Here is a 23,242-nt window from a genome sequence, read left to right on the forward strand (position 1 = left end):
CCCTATTTGCCATTGCATGCCACCTGTAACATCTTTCACTATCCAACATTGTTTGCTCTAAATTCCATTCTAAGTACAACCTGTCATGAGCTTTACATATGTAAGTGCTAACGTCAACATGTACTTACGTGCATCAATGTTCTATGCCTTTACTGTCGACTTTTGATAGAGAATACACAACATTGATGATTGTGGAAGAATTACTGAAGTCGAGGCTGCTCAAAGACTACAAATACCCAGAAGGATTCAGCTTCCCAAAAGGAAATTTATCCTTGAATAATCCTATGTAGCTGCTGGCGTGAATATAAGATAAATCACATTCGGGGAGCTACGAACAGGGGGAGGAAAATAAAACAACCTCGAAGATTGTACCTGTACCATGCCAGAATAGACAACATGATAATTAAGTATACCGTCTTATTACCGCAATCATTGCACGTCACAATATATTACCCTGTAAATCCAACATCGTGGTTCTTTTTCACAATAGCAAGAGCATGTAAAACTATAGAAATAACTCGCAAACCGTATCGAATAGACCTGAAATTAATAAACAGTTTCTATAAACATAATTTATTTTATCAGATATAGCTCTATTGAACATATTCCAGTAAGGGATGCTCGCAGCATGCTGATAACAAATGTCACAAAATTGATTCTGTGAGCAATATTCAGATGCCGAAAGCAGGAAGCAAAGATGCTGAAGAATTTTATTCGCAATTACACCTTTATCCAGGACCATTACTGATAGTGTCAGAGACACCTTGTGCTGTCGGTCCAAATATATGGTTGGGGCGGCTATTCCTACTGCATGAATACAACTGGGAAATGATCTGGGGAGATAGCCATCACTGGTAATTAGGATTATTAAATGGTTGACGGAGTGAGTACGTCAATTCAAGCTCATGCTATCTAAATGATCCGTTGTCAACTAGACACCGTAACCCAAACTCCCATTTTTCGTCTGATAAGTCAACTATAGGATGGGGCTGAATTCAAGGTAGGGCCCTTCCTTTGCAGCCGTCAAATGATCCCAGAGCTGGTACTCATCCACCCGATGACGGCCAAACTCCCCATCTTCCTTACCCTCTCCTGTCCGTCCCAGTTTCCCAGGAGCCAAACGAAAGTCAAATGCCCACAATATATGAGCCAGGGCCAGATGAAGCTCAACATATGCGAGGCCTTTTCCGATGCAACTCCGTGGCCCGACAGAGAATGGATTGAATACAGATCGCGCGAGACTCACATCCCCCTGAACCTTACTGGCTTCGGTATCGATCCAACGCTCTGGCCGGAAGCTGAAAGGCTGAGGGTAGTAGACGGGGTTGTGGTGAATGCTATAGATGCATGTTCCCACGTCTATGCCGGGGGGGATGTATTGCCCATCTATGGTTGCCCCGGCGTCCTCAGACTCACGCCAGAGGGAGCTGGCCGCGGACGGGGACATGCGCATACTCTCATCGATGCAGGCACGAAGGAAGACACATTTATTCATCAAAGGACCCATGCGGATGTCGTCAGAGGATTGGAAGGTACTGCGTACCTCTGCCGTGGCCCGTTCACAGGCGGAAGGGTTGCGTGACAGGTAGAAGAAACACGCCGATAGAGCGGTGGATGTGGTATCGGTACCTACATAAGAGTAAGACATGAGATATAGCACCCAACGACGGAAGAATATGTGTCTTGTCTTTGGCATCTTACCAGCAACAATGAGCGTGGCGCTCTCGCCACCCAGTTCCCTCATTCGCAATGGCTGACCAGTCTCAGGATCTTTCGCCTTTGTCAAGAAAGCAAAGACACCCTTGCCTGTCTTACCCGCAGCTTCAATTCCCTGTGCGAGCATTTCATCAACGAACCGAATGAAGATGTTTCGGGCACGAATGGCGTCGGGGAAGAGAAGTTTATCGAGCCGTAGGAAGCTCAGCTGTGGGGCCTGAGTTAAGGTGCCGACTCGAACATTAGATTTCTCAATGACTTCAGGCACGAACCGGTACCTTGGACTGCGCAAGGTTGACCAAGGCACTCCAAAGATGATGTTACTCATCACGTCGAAGGTAAAATAGTCCGCTGTAGCTGTGTCAGTTGGGTTTGGATGTTTTTCCTGGATAGATATACACAAGACGTACTGAGTCGTGCCATGTCCTTGGGAGGAGACCATGCTCCTACTGGGACTTCTTGACCATTTTCACCTCCTCCCAGCTGGGTGCACAAATGCCGGATTTGCTCAAGGATCGTCACCTCGTGATTCCTGAGCGCCGCATCCGAGAATCCCTGGCTGATGACTCTTCGTTTCTTGCCATGTTTCTTCTTGTCAATCACAGTCAGGGTGTTCGGGGCCCGATGCACCATCGCAGCATATATCTGAGATTTTTTGAAGCTTTTCCCATGTCCATAGATATCTGTTGAAATGAAAAAAGTATCCTCGTTAAAATCGTTCTTTTTCAATTTAATTTTTTCTTTTTCTTTTTTCTTTGTTTTTTTCTTTTTCTTTTTCTAGCTTGTGTGAGCGGGACTATTACCTTGAAGCCCATTCGCAGTGTTCACCATGAGACTGTTGGGACCATATCTCACGAAATCGCCTTCGCACGGACACTTATCGTCAGTAATCATAACCTCCCCTTCCTGGGGAATATCTACTGTTTCACTGACCGTACTTCTCATGGCACTTCCACATGTCAATGTGAAGGTCACCCTTCCATGCGTGATAGCCAGCGCGAAGACGAGTAACTTTTGCCAACCATGGGCCCGGATATTTAGCCAGAGGATGAAAGAAAAGCCTATAGCCTACCAATCCCACAGTCTGTATCCTACATCTTAGCCATCGTTTTTAGGCATAGGCTCCCAGGCGGAACATACATAACAGCAACACGCAAAGAGGCCAAGTATGATACCCTTCAGGGCGATCGAGGAAAGCAATCGAGGTGTTATCATCTTGTCGACTACACTCAAATCTCTAGGTCAATTCGGATATTATAGAAATGGACGATCGATTAGGAGAATTCAATATAGGTCTCTGTCAAGATCCGTCCTCTTCGACAAGCATGTGGTTGGCGAAGGTTAGGAATTGGCGGAGTCTCGTAAGATCCGATGCCCGAAAAAAAAAAAAGGAAAGCTGAAATTAGATGACCTGGTGCCTGCATCGCTTTAACTCCCCGTGGTGGAGTTTCTTGTTAATTGTGTCTCATTTTTGTCTGAGTTTCTGAGAGAGATACGGACTATAGAATAGAATTCTTCTCTCCTACAGGTACCGTACATACGAAGTCTTACATTACAGGATACATTTTTAGTGTAAAACATTTAAAAGACAGCTTTGTATCTATTCGAGTTCGTCATGTAACAACCTGCGAAATAATGAGGGATCTTGAGAATGAAGGATACATTGCTAGATCGTTGTATTGGTACTGATGCGCCCTTGTATCATGTGGAGTAAGCAGCGTATGGTAAATACAATCTGTTGTATTAGTTGTAAACGCTGATTTAAGTTGCATATAATACCCGTCAGAACATGTGGGTATTGCATTTGCGAGGTATATACGGAGTACTCCGGAGGTATACCGGCAATGTTTTGAAAAAGGGTCCAAATCTACGAAAGGACCGGTGGGGGCTTCGTTAATTGATTAGGATCTGGTCAGATTCTAGTACTAGTTTGCTTAGGAGAGTACCAGACGTGTTGCGATTCTTCAGTCCTCGACAGCGGGAAGGACAATAACCCCGATACGAACGGACTGTCAAAGGAGCCGTTTGTGGACGATACGAGGATAGCAATATAAACTTAGTATATATTTACACGCAAGCAGCGATTACAAAGATCGTAGAAATGACATAGTTTGCAAACTTGCTTTTGGTTCCTTTCCCCTCTCATATCCGAATTCAAGTGATTTGTATGCCACATATCGCACCACCTCCCTCTTCTTTGATCCGCTCCAACAGAACATCATGTCACAAAAGGCTGAGATCAATGAATCATCCATACAGGAGTTTCCGGCACTCCTGAATGGGGAAGCGCAGCCTTCTATGGCTGCGCAAGCACAAGTCAATATTGAATGTCCCTCCAGCGAATTACTACGGGATTCCACATGGAAGGATGATATTCCTCTTCAGGCTATAGTGCAAACGGTATGGACTGTTATTTTGAAGACTTTTACAGGGGATAGCACTATTCGTGCGGCATCCCTGGCTAAAACTCATGGTGCCAACCTCCAATGTGGTCTCATCGAGACATCGGTAGAGGATGAGGCAACTTTGATTGAGTTGGTTGGATCGATCCAGAATAGTACTAGGAATATTGAATTAGGTCAGATTGAATCCCTACCATGTAATTCTTGTGTCTGCGTGGTTGAAACAACCGACGAAATCGACTGCAAGTTGGATCAAGTACGGACTCCCCTCCCTGCTTTAAATGTATGTATTCGGGTCCTCTAATACATTCCATGTAGTTTGATATGTCATTGCATGTAATGGCAGATGGACCACGGTTGCAAATGTCCCTGTTCTACAACACAGGCCATGTGGCGCCGTCTTATGCGACTATTGTGGCTGCCACTATCAGCCAGATTCTCGGGGAAATAATAGCCAACCCTTCCCAAAAGCTCTCCGATATCAACCTGCTCCATCCGCAGGTGTGGCATCAATTACAATCCTGGAGCAGCATTCCAAGCGCGTCCATTGATTACTGTGTGGGTGCAATGTTTGAGAAAACCGTTCGGGAGCGACCATTTCATATTGCCGTGCACACCTCTGAGGTGGCTCTCAACTATCAGGAGCTCAATACTCTCAGCGCACAACTCGCCCACCACCTGAAGGCCAAGGGAGTAAGGCCAGAGTCGATTGTCGTCTTATGTTTTCCCAAGTCGGCCTGGGCGGTTGTCGCCATGATGGCTGTGATCCGGGCCGGCGGTGCAATTCTGTTTCTTGACCCATCACATCCCCCAGCACGGCACCGGGAGATCGTCGACCAGGTTCGCGCCGAGTTGATCCTGACTGCGCCAGAATACACGCCCCTTTGGGGGTGGTTTGAAGGTAGCGTCCTGCCCATCCATCGTGGGTCTGTAGACTCGCTGCTGCAACCTGAGCCTGCGGCCGGGCCTATCGGAGGGGAAAGGGTCCCGTCCACCGTCAAGCCCTCCAACGCCTTATACGTGATTTTCACCTCGGGAAGCACAGGAAAGCCTAAGGGCTGCGTGGTCGAACACCGCCAGTTCCTTGCCGGCTCTCTGGCGCAGCGGAAAGCCTCGCGGATGAGCCACAAGGACCGTGTTCTGCAGCTGGCCTCGTTCACCTTTGACGTATGTATCTTGGAGATCATCACCTCACTCATTTCAGGAGCGTGTGTGTGTATGCCCAATGACGAAGAGCGCTCCAAAGGGCCCGCGTCCTGCATTCAACAGTTCGGCGTTACGTGGGCCTTTCTCACCCCCTCCCTGGTGAAGCTCGTGACACCAGAGATGGTTCCCACACTCCGGTTCCTGGCTCTTGGGGGTGAGGCGGTTCATAGAGAGAATATCCAGACCTGGGCATCACATCTGCGTCTGGCAAATGGGTATGGACCTACCGAATGCTCGATCGCTGCCACGCTGAATCCCCAACTCTCGCTCCAGACGAGTCCCGCCAACATCGGCTATCCATTGGGCGGGTGTTGCTGGATCGTGAGCAAAGACAGCCATGAGCGTCTCATGCCCATTGGCGCCCCCGGGGAGCTCGTGATCCAAGGCCCCATTGTTGCCCGGGGATACTTGAACGAACCGGAAAAGACTAAGGAAGTCTTCTTGGAGTCGACCACATGGAGCCCCGCCGAGCCATCGGGTTTGTCTCGGCTGTACAAGACGGGCGATCTGGCTCGATTCAATGCGGATGGTAGTTTGCACTTCATTGGCCGAAAAGATAGCCAAGTGAAACTGCGCGGTCTCCGGATTGAACTGGGGGAGATCGAGCATCGACTTGTGGCTCACCCCCTGGTGGAACAAGCGGCCGTGGCGTTGGCCAACCGAGGACCTGGTCATGGAAAGCTGTGTGCCGTGGTCTCATTAAGGAAATTCCAACAAACATCGCCGACAGTCGAGCTCGTTGCAACAAAGGACATGGAGTCCGCGATGGTCGAGCTCAAGGCCGTCGCCGAAGCTCTCTCGGAGCAGCTGCCTAGTTATATGCAGCCGACTCTCTGGGCCCCCGTGAGGTCCATTCCCCTGACTATTGCCGGAAAGCAGAATGGGATGATGGTCCAGCACTGGGTGGCGGACATGCCGCTGAAAATTTTCCATTTGCTCACCGGCCGGAGTGAGAGCGCGGAGGTCGAGAGGATCCCAGCGTCGACAGATCAGGAACGAGAGCTGCAAGCGCTATGCAGCACCATTCTGGGTGCTCCACACCCAGAGCATGTCTGGCTGAACAGGTCCTTTATCCAGAATGGGGGAGACTCTATTCAGGCAATGCAGTTGTTGGATCAATTGCGCCGGAAGGGTGCGGGCGCCATGAAGCTCGAGGATATACTGCAGAGCGCGACGTTAGTTGACATGGCCCAGCGAATGGCCGAGCACGAGCCAATCGAAGCTCAGTGCGACAATGACGGCGATGATGCACCGGCTGCTGCATGGGATGAGGAGAGAATCTCGCAGTTAGGTCTCCGGACTGACGATGTGGAGGATCTATACCCCATTTCGGCCGTCCAGCGTGGGATTCTACTGGCGCAACAGCAAGACCCAGACAGGTACCAGCTGCGGATTACCTGCGAGGTCCTTCCTCCACCAGGAGAGCCTGTGAGACGGGAACGGTTGCAGAGGGCCTGGCAACAAGTGGCCGATCGCCACCCTGCCTTGCGCACCGTCTTTGTAGAGGCGGAAGCCGAGGACGGACTGTGTGATCAAGTGGTGCTGAGGAGGAGCCATATTGCGGTTGTCGAATGGAGCCACGACGATGAGAACGCATTTTGGGAACAGTTGGGTTTGTATACCAGGGTGGACCAGCCTCTCCAACCGCCAGTCACCTTCATTGTCTCATCCATCAAAGAGGGCAAGACCTTCTGTACGTTCGACATTAGTCACGCTCTCATTGATGGTGTCTCGATCTTGATCTTGCTCCGCGATATCAGCCAGGCGTATGGAGGCCTGCTCGTAGACCCCCGTCAGACGGTGAAATATGCCCCGTATATCCATTATCTGCAGCGTCTGCAGGTCAATACGTCGCTTAAATACTGGACGGAGTATCTGGCGGATGTGCCCCCATGCCATTTCCCGGTGGTGAATGACGATATCACCGACGACAACAAACTGCATGAGCTGGCGGTCGACATGGAGAATGCCGACGCCATCCATGCCTTCTGCGCGGCACACAATGTTACACCAGCCACCGTATTTCAGGCGGCATGGGCCTTGGTTCTCAAGACCTATACGGGCCAAGATGATGTCTGTTTCGGATATCTTACCGCCGGCCGTGACCTCCCCGTCCCGAACATCAGTGATGCAGTTGGGGTGTTTATCAACATGATGATTTATCGCATGCGTCTTTCTTCGGACCATACCGTTGCCACTCTGATCAAGGAAACGCAGGATGGATTCCTGAAGGGTCTGTCCCATCAGCACTGTTCGATAGCGGAGATCCAACATGCTCTGGGAACGGGCCAAGCCTTGTTCAACACAATCCTGTCTCTCCAGAGCTCTCTGGGAGAGGAGATCTCTGGCGGAGATCCAGACAGGACGATCCGCTTCCAAGTCGTGGGAGAGCACGACCCGACAGAGGTATTTGTTTCCCTACTCATTATTCCCGGCTTTCGATCCCTCCCGACTAATGACGCTCAGTATAATGTCTCGGTCAATGTCTTTGTTTCCAAGGTACGTGTATCCCTCACTCTCCGATATTTCACTGCGACTCTGAGCGATGCAATGGGCGCGAATGTCGTTGCGACATTCCGCACCGCCGTTCATACCCTAATCCACAGCCATAATTCGTCACTATCCAACTTGGAATTCCTCAGTGAGCGTGACCACCACCAGATCGCAAGCTGGAATCGTGATCCATGGCAAGAGATGAGTGCCTGTGTGCATGACGTGGTCCACCGGCAAGCCCTGGTGCGCCCCGGGGCCCGAGCCATTGATGCCTGGGATGGCGGGTTCACTTACGAGGAGCTGGATCACACCGCCACATCGTTGTCCCTAATTCTAAAAGAAAACGGCGTCGGGCCGGAGACGCTTGTGCCCCTCTGCTTTTCCAAGTCGTGCTGGACGGTTGTCGCCCAGCTGGCCACGCTCAAAGCCGGAGGAGCGTGCGTTGCGTTTGATCCCGAGCATCCGTCCAATCGCCGAGAGGAGATGCTCCGGCAATGCGATGCCACTGTGGCCCTCGTCGCAGAGGGCTATGAATCACTCTTTCAAGGTCTGGTCCGTACCGTGCTCGTGATTGGGCCGCGGTGTGTCGACGATCTGCGAGCCGATCCGCGCGCGACGATGGACTATTCTACTGTTTCACCGGTGCATCCCGCTTTTGTTGTCTTCACCTCTGGGAGTACCGGAAAGCCGAAGGGAATCGTCCTCGAGCATCGTGCAATCTGCAGCAGTGCCCAAGCCCATGGCCCGGCCATGAACTACGGCCCAGACGCCCGCGTGCTGCAATTTGCCTCGTACACATTTGACGTAAGCATCGGGGAGACGTTCACTTGCCTGATGAGCGGCGGAACCCTCTGCATCCCGAATGAGGAAGAGCGGCTTAATGACCTCGCGGGAGTGATCAATCGCATGAACACCACGGTGGTGTATCTCACCCCGTCCGTGGTCAGCCTTCTGGACCCATCGCAAGTCCCGGGCGTCGGGACATTAGCACTGGGGGGTGAAGCGGTGCGGGAGGAGAATATCCTCGCCTGGGCCGACAATACCCATCTGGTAAACATCTACGGTCCGGCGGAATGCTCTGTCTGGTCCACGGGGCTCCAGGGCGTGCCGCGATCCGCTTCCCCCCGGAATATTGGACACGGCCTCGGGGCGCGGATGTGGATCACCCAAGCCGATGATCCATCTCGCCTGTGTGCTGTGGGTGCTGTCGGAGAGCTTCTCATTGAAGGGCCCATAGTTGCGCGAGGCTACCTCAAGGATGACGCCAAAACAGCCGCCGTATTTATCCCCCCGCCCGCATGGCTCGCCGAGTTTGATTCCGATGCAGCCCAGGGTCCAATCCGCTTGTATCGGACCGGTGACCTGGCTCGATACGACTCCGACGGCTCGGTCCATTTCATTGGGCGTCGAGACCACCAGGTCAAGTTGCATGGCCAACGGGTTGAAATGGGAGAGATTGACCACGCTCTTGTATGCCACGAGGCGGTGCAGAATGCGTTGGCGCTGGTACCCAAAGATGGTCCGTTGAAGGGAAAGTTGGTAGCAGTGGTTGCACTCAAGAATCCTTGCGTCCCATCGTCTGCCCCGGATACAAGCAGCCGCGTCGAATTTCTCGAGCATGGCAATAGCGAGGACACCCAGAGAGATCTATCGGACATCCGACAGCGAGTCTCATCTCTCCTACCGGCTTACATGGTGCCCTCCACCTGGCTGGTTGTCCGATCAATTCCGATGACCAGAAACGGGAAGTCGGATCGTCCAACCGTCACGGCTTGGGTAGAGACATTGAAGGAGGATTCCCTGGGCGTCCGGCTGGATCCGCACGAAACAAGTCGTGCGGCGAACCAGATGGAGACGGACCTCCAACAAGTCATCAGCCGTGTCCTCAATATCCCAGTGACCAAAGTCTCCATGGACCAGAGCTTCCTGGCCTTGGGCGGTGATTCCATTACAGCCATGCAGGTCGCCTCCCGATCCCGATCCCGAGGCCTTGGGGTGGCCGTGAAGACTATCCTCAAGAGCAAAACCCTTCGCCAGATAGCGAGCCAAGCCACCATGGACGCGACAGGCCTTCCCTCTACTCCCAGCAATGGCTCAACCACACTCCAGCCCTTTGCACTGCTGCCCACTACGGATCGCGCAGACCTGGAGGCATTGGCCCAGGAACTGGGATACATGGGAGTAGCGGACTTGGAGGATGCCTATCCCTGTTCTCCGATGCAGGAGGGGATCCTGATCAGCCAGTCGCAGGCACCAGAGACCTATAAATTCCACGCAGTCTGCGCCATCCGCGCCAAGGACCATGCAGACCACGTCGTTCTGGACAGTGTGCGGCGGGCGTGGCAGTGTCTCGTTGCTCGACATCCCGCCCTGCGGACGTTCTTTGTCGAGGGACTCTCGCAAGAAGGGCTGTACAGCCAGCTGGTTCTTAAGGAATACACCCCCCGAATCGAGACGGTGAAGGACCTGGACAGCCTGCATCGATACCCGTACGAACACCCAGTGGACTACCACGCACCGGTCCCACCGCATCGCCTGGCCCTCTTCGAGAACGACGATGGTGTCGTGTACTTCAACCTGGAAATCAGCCATACCGTGATCGATGGCGCATCCATGGCCGTTATCCTGCGTGACCTGGCGGCCGCCTACGGTGCGGAGTTACCTCCACGGCCGGTGTATAGAGATTACATCGCCCTTTTGCAACGCCAGTCCACCGAGGCCACGCTGCGTTTCTGGACCCAGTATCTGGAAGGGGCCAAGCCAGTCGTCTTCCCATCCTTGTGTGATCACCCAGAACCGACCAAGGAACTGCGGGTTGTCAATATTCCGATTGCACAGGCCACATTCTCCCGCCTCCAGAGCTTCACCAAGCACCACGAGGTGACGCTGGCCAACATCTTCCAGGCCGTCTGGGCCGTGGTCCTTCGCGCGTACACCGGCGAATCGGATGTCGTCTTTGGATATCTCTCCTCTGGCCGTGACACGGAAGGTCTGGATTCGGATGTGGAGCATGCCGTGGGCGTATTCATCAGCATGTTGGCGTGTCGGGCGGAGGTGGATGATGATGCCACGCTGCTGGGGATCACCCGGAGAATGCATGACGACTTCCTCAATTCGCTGCCGCATCAACGAACGTCCTTGGCCCAAGTGCAGCATGCCCTCCAACTGTCTGGAGAACGCCTCTTCAATACAATTCTCTCTCTGCAACGCCCCATGGTCGAGTCGAATACCAACGATGCGATTACAATCGAGTATCTCAGCGGCAGTGATCCAACCGAGTACGACCTGGGAGTTAACATTACCGTTAGTGAGGACGCGGTTGATGTCTCCATCAATTACTGGAGCACCGGCCTGTCGGACAACCAGGCCGACTTGTTGGCGTCCACCTTGTCGACCACCCTTGCGACCCTTCTGGCGACGCCGACGAAACCATTGAGGGAAGTAGACATGCTCGGTCAGCAACACATGCGATACATCAACTCGTTGAACAATCACGGCACGGTGCCTGAGACTACGTACGACTGCATTCATAGCTTAGTCCATCATCGCGCCACGCAGCACCCCGATGCCGCTGCGATCGACGCCTGGGATGCGTCCCTGTCCTATGCCGAACTGGATCAACTGTCTGCGCAACTCGCCACCCATCTGGTCGTCTTGGGAGTGGAGGTGGAAGATGCCGTACCCTTGTGCTTTGAGAAGTCTGCCTGGGCTGTCGTGTCGATGCTGGCGGTCCTCAAGGCCGGCGCGGCCTATGTATCCATGAATCCCTCCCACCCGACACCGCATCTGGCCAACATCATCCACCAGACCAAGGCTCGGGTCGTTCTCGCTGGCTCGCACGCCGACGCCCGAAAAGTGCGACCGTTGGTGGATCGGATTGTCGTGGTCGATCCCGCATTATTTCCTACCTTGCGCAAGCAGGACCCGGCGGCTCTGGCCCCGCGTGCATCGCCGGACAATGCCGCTATGATCAATTTCACGTCTGGCAGCACGGGCAAACCGAAGGGTATCGTCGTGCTGCACAAAGGAGTCTGTTCCCTGGTGGCCCACAACCCCGACCTGGGGATCGACCACGCTTCTCGCGTCCTCCAGTTCTCCGCCTACACGTTTGATACCAGCAACAGTGAGATCTTCATCACCCTCTGCAGGGGCGGCTGTGTCTGCGTGCCATCCGACCATGACCGGCTCAATGACCTGGCGGGAGCAATGAACCGGCTGCGCGTGACGACTGCGTTCCTGACGCCCTCGGTGGCGCTCTTCCTATCCCCGGAGGAGGTGCCCACGCTGCGAACACTGGGCTTGATCGGCGAGGTTGTAACCAACAATCTCGCCCGGAAATGGCAGGACCAAGTGCGGTTGGTCAACAGCTATGGCCCGGCGGAATGTACTGTCAAGGCGTCCTTTTCGGTCTTGCGCGAGGGGATCGCCGCCGCCAATATCGGACACGGCCATGGATGTCTGCTCTGGGTGGTCGAACCCGACAACAGCGACCGCCTGGTGCCGGTGGGCTGCACTGGGGAGCTGCTGATCGAAGGGCCCTTGGTCTCTCGCGGCTATCTCGATCCCGAGCAGACTGCCCGAGCCTTCATTCCGCCGCCGCGATGGCGGACGGGGGCGGTCCCGACGACACGACTGTACAAAACGGGAGACTTGGTGAAGTCGATGCCGGATGGCAGCCTGGTCTACATCGGCCGCAAGGACAGCCAGATTAAACTCAACGGGCAACGGGTGGAGATGGGGGAGGTCGAGAAGTCCATCCAGAGCGATGCACTCGTCCAGCAGTGCGTCGTGCTCTTGCCCACAAGGGGACCGTGCAAGAAGAAGCTCGTTGCGGTCGTCGTTCTCGCGGCAGTGGTGTTGGACCATCATTCCACGGGGGTGGATATGTGCCCGCTGAGCGATGCCGGAGATAGAGAAAAGGCTGTTACCGAGATAGCCACCATTCGAGACAGATTGGCCACCACGCTCCCCAACTACATGATCCCATCGGTTTGGCTCGTGTGCCCCAACCTTCCCTGGACGGCATCGCGCAAGGTGGATCGGCCCATGGTCTCGCGGTGGGTGGACAGTCTGGATAATGACACCTACCGGAGAGCAGTGGTCGAGGAGGAAGCCGACGCAGTCGGGGATCGGCCTGCGGATTCTGCCTCGGGGTCAGAGATGGAGGAGCGCCTGCGGGATGTAGTTGCGCGCGTGTTGAACATCCCCAGAGACGACCACCTGTCGCGGGGCCGGTCCTTCCTGAATCTCGGCGGTGACTCCATCACGGCCATGCAGCTGGTGGTGCTCTGCCGCAACGAGGGAATCCACATCCTCTTCAAAGACGTCATGCGCAGCTCGTCCATTACCGCACTGGCGCAAGGGGCGGAGAGTGTTGTCGACCGTCGTGCCTCCCATCAGGCCACGGAGCAGTGGGACACTCCTTTCGGGTTGACTCCGATTCAGCAGCTCTACTTCGAGGAGATCTCGCAGGGAAGAACGGATCTGTCGGCCAATCGATTCAACCAAAGCTTCTTGCTCCGGCTGACTCGCCCCCGGTCCATTGAACAGTTGCGGTCCGCCACGGACCAGATCGTGCAGCGCCATTCCATGTTGCGCGCACGATACCGCTCGTCTCATCGCGGCGCATGGACACAGATGATCCCCAGTCAAACTCGGGGATCGTATCGGTTCCGGGAGCATGCGATTGCCAGCGAGGAGGACGCATTCGGGCTCGCCTTGCGCGCGCAGGAAGAGCTGGATATCCAAAACGGACCGGTCTTCGCTGTGGACGTGTTTACTATGGCGGGACGTCCGTCGCTGGTCTTCTTGGTTGCGCACCACCTGGTCATCGACCTGGTCTCCTGGCGCATCCTCTTCCAGGAACTGGAGGACTCGTTGGCCGCAAATGCGTCTCCTCCGGGCCTCGTCCCGTTCTCCTTCCAGCGCTGGCAGCAGCTCCAAGCCGACTATGCCACGCGCCACCTTCCACCGAGTCTGGCCTTACCATACGCGATTCCACCAGCAAATTACGACTACTGGGGCATGACGAATGTTCCCAACAAGCACGAAGAGACCGTGCAGCGGGCTGTGGCATTGACCCGGCAAGAAACGGAGCTCTTGCTTACCCACTGCCACGCATCGATGAGAACAGAGCCATTGGACGTCCTCATTGCCGCTCTCCTTTTGTCGTTTGCTCAGACGTTTGGCCGCGAGCCCCCGGCGGTCTTCAATGAAGGCCATGGACGGCAGCCTGCGGTGACCGGGCCGCTCGCGGAGATTGATCTGTCCGACTCGGTCGGTTGGTTCACCACCATCTTTCCGTTCCATGTCCCCGTGCATCCCCATCAGACGGCCGTAGAGCTGGTTCGACGCGTCAAGGACCAAAGAAAGGAGCTCCCGGCGAACGGATGGTCATACTTTGCGTCCAAATATCTCCACGAGGAAGGTGTGCGAGCCTTTGCCAACCACATGCCGATGGAGATCCTGTTCAATTATCTGGGGCTGTATCAGGGATTGGAGAGAGCAGACGGTTTGTTCCAGCGAGTCCCTTTTCATGAAGGCGATGTGGGACCGGGCGTTCGACGGTATACGTTGTTTGAGATCAACGTCTACGTGATCCACGGATGTGCCCAGGTCACCTTTGCCTTCCATCGGAAGATGAAACACCAGCAGCGGATTGACGACTGGATTGGAAACTACACCAAGATGCTGAAGGAGTTCTCTGAGCAGCTCGCCAGCGCAGATGTCGTGCTGACTCGCAGTGACTATCCTCTGCTACCCATCTCTTATCCCCGCTTGGACGAGTTGTCGACGCAGCGGCTGCCCGAGTTGGGATATGCCATGGAGGATATTGAAGATCTCTATCCGTGCTCCCCCCTCCAGGAGGGGATCCTTTTGAGCCAAACTCGCATGGAAGAGACATATCGGTACCATGCGATTATGCGCCTGGACTCGATCCGCGGGGAGCCCGCGGAAGCCCAGCGACTGCTGTCGGCCTGGCAGCAGGTCGTTGATCGCCATAGTATTCTCCGCACGGTGTTTCTGGCTCGCTTGTCCAGCCGGCCGTTCGACCAGATGGTCCTCCGCAAACACGAGGCCCAGTGCCTGCGCCTGGAGAATGCCCACTCGGACGAGGATGCACTTGCAGCCTTGCGTCGACTGAACCCGCTTCCGGTCTCCGCCAGCCAGCCACCGCATCGCATGGCCGTCATCCAGTCCCCCGATGGGGCTTTGTATTTCAAGCTCGACATCAGCCATGCCCTCATGGATGGGACTGCAATGACGCTGCTTATCCACGACCTCATGACTGCGTACACGCACCAGCTGCCGTCGACCCCGGCGACGTCGTACAGTGAATACATTGCCTACATCCAATCGCTGCCGGCGGAAGAGGCCATAGAGTTCTGGGCCACTCATCTCGGCGACGTCAAACCGTGCCACGTCCCCGCCCTACTAGAGTCCTCCATCCCGAGTACGGTGCCGGAAACCCGGCATGTGGACGTTTCCGTGCCGAATGCCGCACAGGTACGGAGATTCTGCAAACAGAATGATGTCACCCTGGCGAACGTTGTCCGCCTGGCGTGGGCGCTGGTCCTGTCCGCCTATACCGGGACAGAGCACGTCTGCTTTGGCTACCTGACGGCGGGTCGAGAGATTCCGGTGCCAGGTATCGAGAGTGCCGTGGGGCCGTTCATAAACATGCTCGTCTGTGCGATGGATATAGCGGAGATGCGCCGCAAACCGGTCCTCGGAGCGCTCCGAGGCCTGCAAGAGGAGTATCTGAAAACACTGTCGTACCAGCACGTCGGTTTGGCGGAAATCCAGCACCGTCTCGGGGTGGCGGGTCAATCCCTCTTCAATACCGTGGTGAGCTTTCAACGGCGGGATGTGGAGGACCTCGTCCTGGACGGTCTGCGACTTGGGTATATAGAGGGAGAGGATCCTACCGAGGTGAGTTGGACCATGATTCCTATCTGTCCCAGTGGGACGGGGAACTAACTGAAATCATATCTGTAGTACGATATCACGGTCAATATCACTCATACCGATCGCGTCTTCACGGTGCAACTCGGATATTTGACGTCCCGGCTGTCTCCCCAGCACGCAGAACATGTGTCGGAGGCACTCTCTGCAGCTCTGTCTTCCATTGTGTCTAATCCTCGATCCAGCGTTGAATCGGTCGACTTGTTCGGCCCGCAACAGAGCAAGCAAGTCGGGATATGGAACGCCAGCTCTCCGGCCACCGTCCAGGAGTGTCTCCACACGCTCTTTGAGCGCCGTGCCAGAGCCGCTGCTGCCGACACGCCCGCGATCGCCTCCTGGGATGTAGACCTGACCTACGCACAGCTGGACAAAAAGGCGACCCAACTCGCTCGGGTTCTTGTCAACATGGGCCTTGGACCCGAAGATCTCATCCCGATCTGCTTTGACAAGTCGTCCTGGGCCATTGTGGCAATGCTCGGGATCCTAAAAGCAGGAGCAGGCTTTGTGCCGTTGGACCCAGCGCACCCCCCCGAGCGGTTGGCGGCCATCGTCGCCCAGAGTGCCGCACAGCTGGTCCTGGTGGCCATGGGAACGGCAAAGCTGGTGACGGACCTGGTGCCCCAGATCCTGGTAATCTCGGCGTCATCCAATATGTGGCTGGGCAAGAGCTGTGATGGCTTGATACATGACCGGGCTCCGTCCCCGACGAATGTGGCATACACACTCTTCACCTCGGGCAGCACGGGCACCCCCAAGGGGGTGGTAATGGAGCATGCGGCGGCCTGTACCAGTGTCATTCACCACGGTCGAGAAATTGGATGCAGTGCAGCCACCCGCATGTTCCAATTCGCGGCGTTCACGTTCGATGCGTGTATCCTGGAGATCTTCACCACGCTCGCCTATGGGGGTTGCATCTGCATTCCGTCCGAGGCCGAGCGAATGAGCGATATTGCCGGCTCCATTCAGCGACTACAGGTCAATACATCGTTCCTCACACCGTCCGTCATCCGCATTCTGCGGCCAGAGCAGGTGCCCGGTCTCACCACACTCATCCTGGGCGGAGAAGCGCTGGATCCGGACAACATCCGGACTTGGGCAGGTCACCTCCGCCTGATGAACGGCTACGGGCCGACCGAAACCTGTGTCTTCTGCGTGATGAACACCTTCGCCAGCCCCACGGACCGCAATGTCCTCGGCCGTGCCGTGAGCTCTCTCTCGTGGATTGTTCGCCCGGGGAATCATCAGCAGCTGGCCCCCATCGGATCCGTTGGAGAGCTACTGGTCCAAGGCGGAACCTTGGCCCGGGGCTACCTCCATGACGAGGCCAAAACCGCCGAGGTCTTCGTCACGGATCCGGCGTTCTTCTCCCCGAAGACAGATCGAGGCCAAAGTCGGTTCTACAAGACGGGGGATCTGGTCCGCTATAACCCGGATGGGACCATTACGTACCTCGGACGAAAAGACACGCAAATCAAGTTGAGGGGACAGCGCATTGAGCTCGCGGAGATTGAACACCAAATCCAACGCCATCTCCCTTCCAACTCGCACGTCGCCGTCGAAGTGGTCCTGCCGCACGGTGAGAAGGAGCAGGCCCTGCTGGCGGCATTTATCTGTCCACCAAACCGTGTGGGAGCGGGAGACTTTCTCGCGGAGATCACACCGGAGGTTCGAAGCCAACTCGGCCATCTGAAGACATCCCTGACTGGGGTCCTTCCTCTATACATGCAGCCCTCGCTCTACCTTCCCACGAACTGGATGCCGACCACCTCCGCCAAGAAGATGGACCGGCAGTTCCTTCGCCAATGTGGCGCATCCCTGTCGGACCCGGCACTGAAAACGTACTCCCTGCTGGAAGACCGTCGCAGAGTGCCCAGCACCGTGTTGGAGAAGAAGGTGCAAGAGGTATGGCATCGCGTTCTCAAGGTACCCAGAGACCAGATTCGGGCGGACGACGATTTCTTTCAAGTCGGGGGTGATTCGATCGCGGCCATGAAAATCGCTGCCGTCACGTCCGACGATATGCTCATCATCACCGTGGCAGATATCTTCCGCCATCCCGTCTTGTCGGATCTGGCCGGCGCTCTTGCTGCACGCAACCCGCAAGTCGTTCACGAGAGGAGCGTGAGTGCGTTTGAACTGCTTCCCAATCCCTTAGAGCGATCTACCTTGTTGGATGAGGTCGGGGCCAGATATCGTATTCCTTCCCACTCTATCGAGGACATCTACCCATCGACACCTCTTCAACAGGGCATGATGGCCCTTTCTCTCCGGGATCCCGGTGCCTATGTCTTCCGACGCATCCTCCGCCTCGGTCCTTCAATTGATATCGACCGGTTTCAATCTGCGTGGGAGATGGTCTTTCAGAGAAACCCTATCCTGCGCACCCGATTGATCCAGACCACGGATGCCGGGTTGTTGCTGCAGGTGGTGGTGACCGAGGGTATTGAATGGCGAACAGCGGAGACTCTGCATCAATACCTCGAGTCGGACTCTCAAGAAGGCATCACATATGGAGCACCGTTATCGCGTTACGCCATCACCGCCGATGGGCACTTTATCTGGACTGCCCATCATTCTTTGTACGATGGGTGGTCCCTCCCACGGGTCCTAGACCAGGTCAAATCGGCCTATAATTACGGCAGCTGTCCCAATCCTCCCGGGTTCAACGCCTTCATCAAGTATCTCCGAGACACAGATGTCCACTCCACGCGGACGTTCTGGGCAGCGCAGCTGGCCGGCCAACGTCCATCCACATTCCCGGAACTGCCATCGTCATCTTATCGCCCGTCAGTCCGGGGCGCAACTCGGCATACGATCCCCTTCCCGCCTTCCACAGGCGCTCCGGTCCTCAAGGCCACGATTCTGCGCGCGGCCTGGGCCCTGCTCCTCTCCCTTTATACCGACTCGGAGGATGTGGTCTTTGGCATGACGCTATCTGGTCGCAATAGTCCCGTCCCGGGCATCGACCAGATGGTCGGCCCCATGATCACCACTGTGCCGGTGCGGGTCCGGTTCCCCGCTGAGCTCACCGTCGGTGGATTCCTGCACCAGATCCACGAACAGGCCACGGATATGATCCCGCACGAGCATTTCGGGCTACAAAATATCGCTGGGGTGAGCGCTGAATGCGCGCGTGCCATCGAATTTCAGAATCTGTTTGTCATCCAACCGCCATCGGACGTCATACCCGGCGATGACCTTCTCCCCGGGTGTGAAGAAGTAGAGCTTCCACTGCAGGGCTTTGATAGTTACCCGCTGGTGGTGGAATGTTACCCTAGGGAAACCGAAGTCCACCTGGAGGCTCGGCACGACGAATCTGTACTCTCTGTGTGGCAGGTCCAGAATATGATGTCCCAGCTCGAACATCTTGTGCAGCAGCTGCTCCCCAGGACGGGCAACGAGGGCCTTCGCATTGCGGAGATAGACCTGTTTATGCAGAAGGATCGGCAGCAAGTTCTGCAGTGGAACCAAACGTATCCCGAGGTGGTCGAGTCCACCGTGCCCGAGATCTTTAACCAGCAGGTCTCAGACCGGCCAGGCGCCCTCGCGGTCGATGCCTGGGACGGGCAACTGACCTATGCGGAGCTGGATTCTCTCTCCACCACCCTGGCGCGGCATTTACGATACCTCCGGGTGAGACCTGAGGTGTTCGTTCCTCTGTGCTTTGACAAGTCCCGGTGGGCAGTGGTGGCTCAGATGGCCGTTCTGAAGGCCGGAGGCGCGTGTGTCAATCTCGACCCAGCGCATCCCCAGGCTCGTCTCGAGAGCATTGTGAGAGACGCGCAGGCGCCCGTGCTCCTTTGTGCACCACGCCACGAGGGAATCCTGGGGTCTTCAGCCCACATACAAGAAGTGAAGGTGACGGAGGACTTCATCGACAGCTTAGTCTCCTCTCCCGAGGTGATGGACCTGAGCCCCCACGATCTGAGTCCTCGAAACGCCGCATATGTCCTCTTTACGTCCGGTAGTACGGGTAAGCCCAAGGGAATCGTCATTGAGCACGGCTCTCTCTGTTCGAGTTCCAAAGCCCACGGCACACGCTGGGGGATCGGCCCCGAGACTCGGCTCCTACAGTTCGCCGCCTACACATTTGATGTGAGCTGTGCCGATATCTTCACGACCTTGCAACGTGGCGGTTGTATTTGCGTCCCCTCAGAGCACGATCGTCTGAACGCCTTGTCGGACGCCATTAATCGCTTCCAGTGCAACTGGGCATTCTTAACCCCTACTGTCGCCAGCCTGCTACCGGCAGACGACATCCCGTCCCTGAAAACCCTGGTTCTCGGGGGTGAAGCGTCGACGTGGGACACCGTCCGCAAATGGCACAGCGTCCTGGATCTTATTGTCTGCTACGGTCCCGCAGAATGCTCAGTCTACTGCTCCGGGGCCCCTCCGGCCACCGCCACGAGTGATCCGGCCAACCTGGGAGCTGCGATCGGGGCACTGTACTGGGTGGCGGACCCGCAGGACCCCAATCGCCTCATGCCAATCGGTTGTGTGGGAGAATTACTCCTCGAAGGCCCGACGGTGGCTCGGGGGTATCTTCATGATGCAGAAAAGACCGCAGGCGCATTCCTCCAGAGCCTCCCCTGGGCGCCGCCACCCAGCGGAGATATCCACCGACGACCCCGGGTTTTCTATCGAACGGGCGATCTGGTTCGCTACAATGAAGATGGCACCATTCGATTCGTGGGGCGAAAGGACACACAAGTCAAGGTTCGTGGGCAACGAGTCGAACTGGGCGAGATCGAGCATGCGATCCGGCGGTCGATGCCCACTCTGGCCCATGCCACGGTCGACGCCGTGCGAGATCCGGCCCTCCAGCGGCAGGTGGTGGTGGCTTTCCTGCACTTCAGCCACCGCAGCGGGCGTGCCGAGGTGATGGACATGATCCCGGAGCTGCATGATCAATTGATCCATCTGCAACAGACCCTCAGCCAGTGCCTCCCCTCATACATGATCCCATCCATGTTTCTCCCCCTGGCACGAGTGCCCCTGACAATGAATGGGAAGGCGGATCGCCGACAACTACGCGAACTAGTGCTCTCCCTGTCCCCCGGGGAGACACTGACCTACTCACTCGCAGACGGGTGCGTGAAACAGGAGCCTAGCACAGCGGTGGAATTCCAACTTCGCGACTTGTGGGCCAAAGTTTTACATGTCGACGCGGACCAGATTGGAACTGGGGATCATTTCTTCCGGTCCGGAGGCGACTCGATCATTGCCATGAAGTTGACCAGCCTCGCACGGGCACGGGGATGGCACCTCTCTGTCCAGACCATCTTCCAGGTGCCGATTCTCTCGGATATGGCCACGCAGGTCGAGGCTCAGTTCCCAGAAATCCAAGGATCCCACTTTTCCTACCAACCTTTCTCCCTCCTCCCCCCGAACGTCGGAGCCAACTCCCTTGCCCAGATTGCGCGAGACATTAAGACCACCCCGGACAACATTGCGGATGTTCTCCCGGTGACCGATTTCCAGGCGTTGGCGATTGCACACTCGATGTTGAAGAGTCGAGGCCTCCTCAACTACCTCTTCTTGGATGGACAGGGGCCCCTGCCGTGGACGGCCGAGTTTGTCCAAGATGCATGGACACGCTTCCTGCAGGCGCATCAGATCCTCCGTACCGTGTTCACGGCACAGGACGACCGTTTCTACCAGGTGGTGCTCATGCAGGTTACTCCAGATATTGAATGGTACGAAACGGACCGCGACATTAACTCGCTAGGCGCCGAGCTGTGTGAGAAGGATGTTGCATCCGACGATCTGCAGCTGGGAGATCCGTTGAGCAAATTGATCGTGGTGGGGAACCAGAAACACCATCGCCTCATCATCCGAATGTCCCACGGCCAGTATGATGGCGTATGTCTGCCGCAGATATGGCAGAGCTTAAGGGATGTCTTCGCGGGGCAACGACCCGTACCAGATGTTCCTTTTGCCCACTATGTGGCAGCCATTGACGCTCGCCACCACGGCCGGGAGTCGGTGAATTACTGGCAGGGTCTGCTGGCCAATTCGACCATGACCAATATCGCTGCGCATTCGAAACCGGACTATCGCAATATCTACGACGTACATCTCACACGGACGATCCCTATCCAGTCTCACTCCGTATCCGGTTCGGGAATCACCTTCGCCACCATTCTCAAGACCGCCTGGGCCACGGTCCTCTCTGCCCTGTCGCACACGACCGATGTGGTCTTTGGCCATGTTGTCTCGGGCCGCAACGTCCCCGGGCCAGCCATTGAGCGCATCGTCGGTCCCTGCCTCAATATCGTCCCGGTCCGCGTCTCCATCGACTCCACCACCACCGTCGCGGATCTCCTGCACCAGGTGCAGTCCCAGCATATAACCAGCATGGCGCATGATTCAATGGGGATGCGCGAGGTCGTCCGACGCTGTAGCCCCTGGGCTCCGTTCACGCGCTTTAGCAGCATCGTGCAACATCAAAACATCGAGCAATTGTCCGCGGTGTCGCTCGATGGCAGACCATATACCGTGGGCGATTTTTGTCCGGCAGCAGATGAGGCAGACCTTGCTATTAAGACGACTCCACTGGATGAGAACCAGATGCAGGTTCTGCTCCTTACCTCGTCGCAATCGGTGGGCGAATCGACAGCATCCACCCTGTTGGATCTTCTCTGTGACACCATTCAGGCCATCTGCGATCCCGATTCCGCCACGGTGCATGGCTTACCCTCTCAATGGATCAGCCACCGACCAATACTTCCTCTACCAGGTGCTGTTTCTGACGCACAGGGTCCGGTGTTTCGTGTTAATGGCCATGAACATACAATGACGACGGCGACGGCTCTCATTCCGCACCAAGAGGGGGCAATGGACAAGTTGGCGTCAGCTATCTACGGCCTTTGGAGGCGTGTTCTTCAAGAACCTGACCTACCACTGGGCTGGGAGTCCGACTTCTTCGCGGTGGGGGGCGATTTGATCTCGGCCGCACTGCTGGCTGCGATCTGGCGCCAGGAGGGATATCCGATCGCAGTGGAGGATCTGCTGGATCGCTCTTCCGTCCGAGGAATGGCCGAGGCCTTGCTACAGACTCAAGAAAGATGAGACTCTCTTCATGATGAGTTCCGCCTATTCCAATCGTTCGTGGCGGACTGGGTACTCTGATTTTTCGGTGTTCCATATTTACGGTCCGTAAACTGTGTGTGTTGTTTATTTTGTTTTTCTTTTTATGGAATTATCCACTTGCTTTCATATTGTACTTCTATAACTCTGTATTTTTTCCGCTGCATTCGTCGTGTCACAATGTCGACTCCTTGCCCTAGTGGATCAAAACAATTTGAACTTAAAATACATCCCACTCGTCTTGACTTCTTAATATCTGCCTGGCCATATAACCAGGCTCTGTTTCGGTACAATAATAGACATTAGGGAATAAGGAATAGGGAAAATCGCACAGAATACGCTACAAAAAGTATTGTCGGGTTTGAATGCGC

At 55.6% G+C, this 23,242-nt stretch overlaps 2 protein-coding genes across 2 annotated transcripts; one reads left to right on the forward strand and one right to left on the reverse strand.

Annotated features, from left to right (window-relative positions):
* Positions 1-976: 976 nt before the first annotated feature.
* ATNIH1004_002841 (cytochrome P450) lies at positions 977-2,674 on the reverse strand (the record flags this gene model as incomplete). Its single annotated transcript, XM_033567526.1, has 5 exons — positions 977-1,629; positions 1,702-2,067; positions 2,127-2,399; positions 2,520-2,579; positions 2,650-2,674. 5 exons carry the CDS (start codon positions 2,672-2,674, stop codon positions 977-979), a joined length of 1,377 nt encoding a protein of 458 aa, XP_033429521.1.
* Positions 2,675-3,936: 1,262 nt separating this feature from the next.
* On the forward strand, positions 3,937-22,853 carry ATNIH1004_002842 (Nonribosomal peptide synthetases (NRPS); the record flags this gene model as incomplete). The annotated part of the gene is made up of 4 exons (XM_033567527.1): positions 3,937-4,374; positions 4,437-7,730; positions 7,791-15,749; positions 15,816-22,853. The coding sequence occupies 4 exons, from the start codon at positions 3,937-3,939 to the stop codon at positions 22,851-22,853; spliced, it is 18,729 nt and encodes a 6,242-aa protein (XP_033429522.1).
* Between the last annotated feature and the right edge of the window lie 389 nt (positions 22,854-23,242).

Source organism: Aspergillus tanneri (assembly GCF_003426965.1).
Source record: "Aspergillus tanneri strain NIH1004 chromosome Unknown AapTan_1_pilon_pilon_pilon, whole genome shotgun sequence".
NCBI lineage: Eukaryota > Fungi > Ascomycota > Eurotiomycetes > Eurotiales > Aspergillaceae > Aspergillus > Aspergillus tanneri.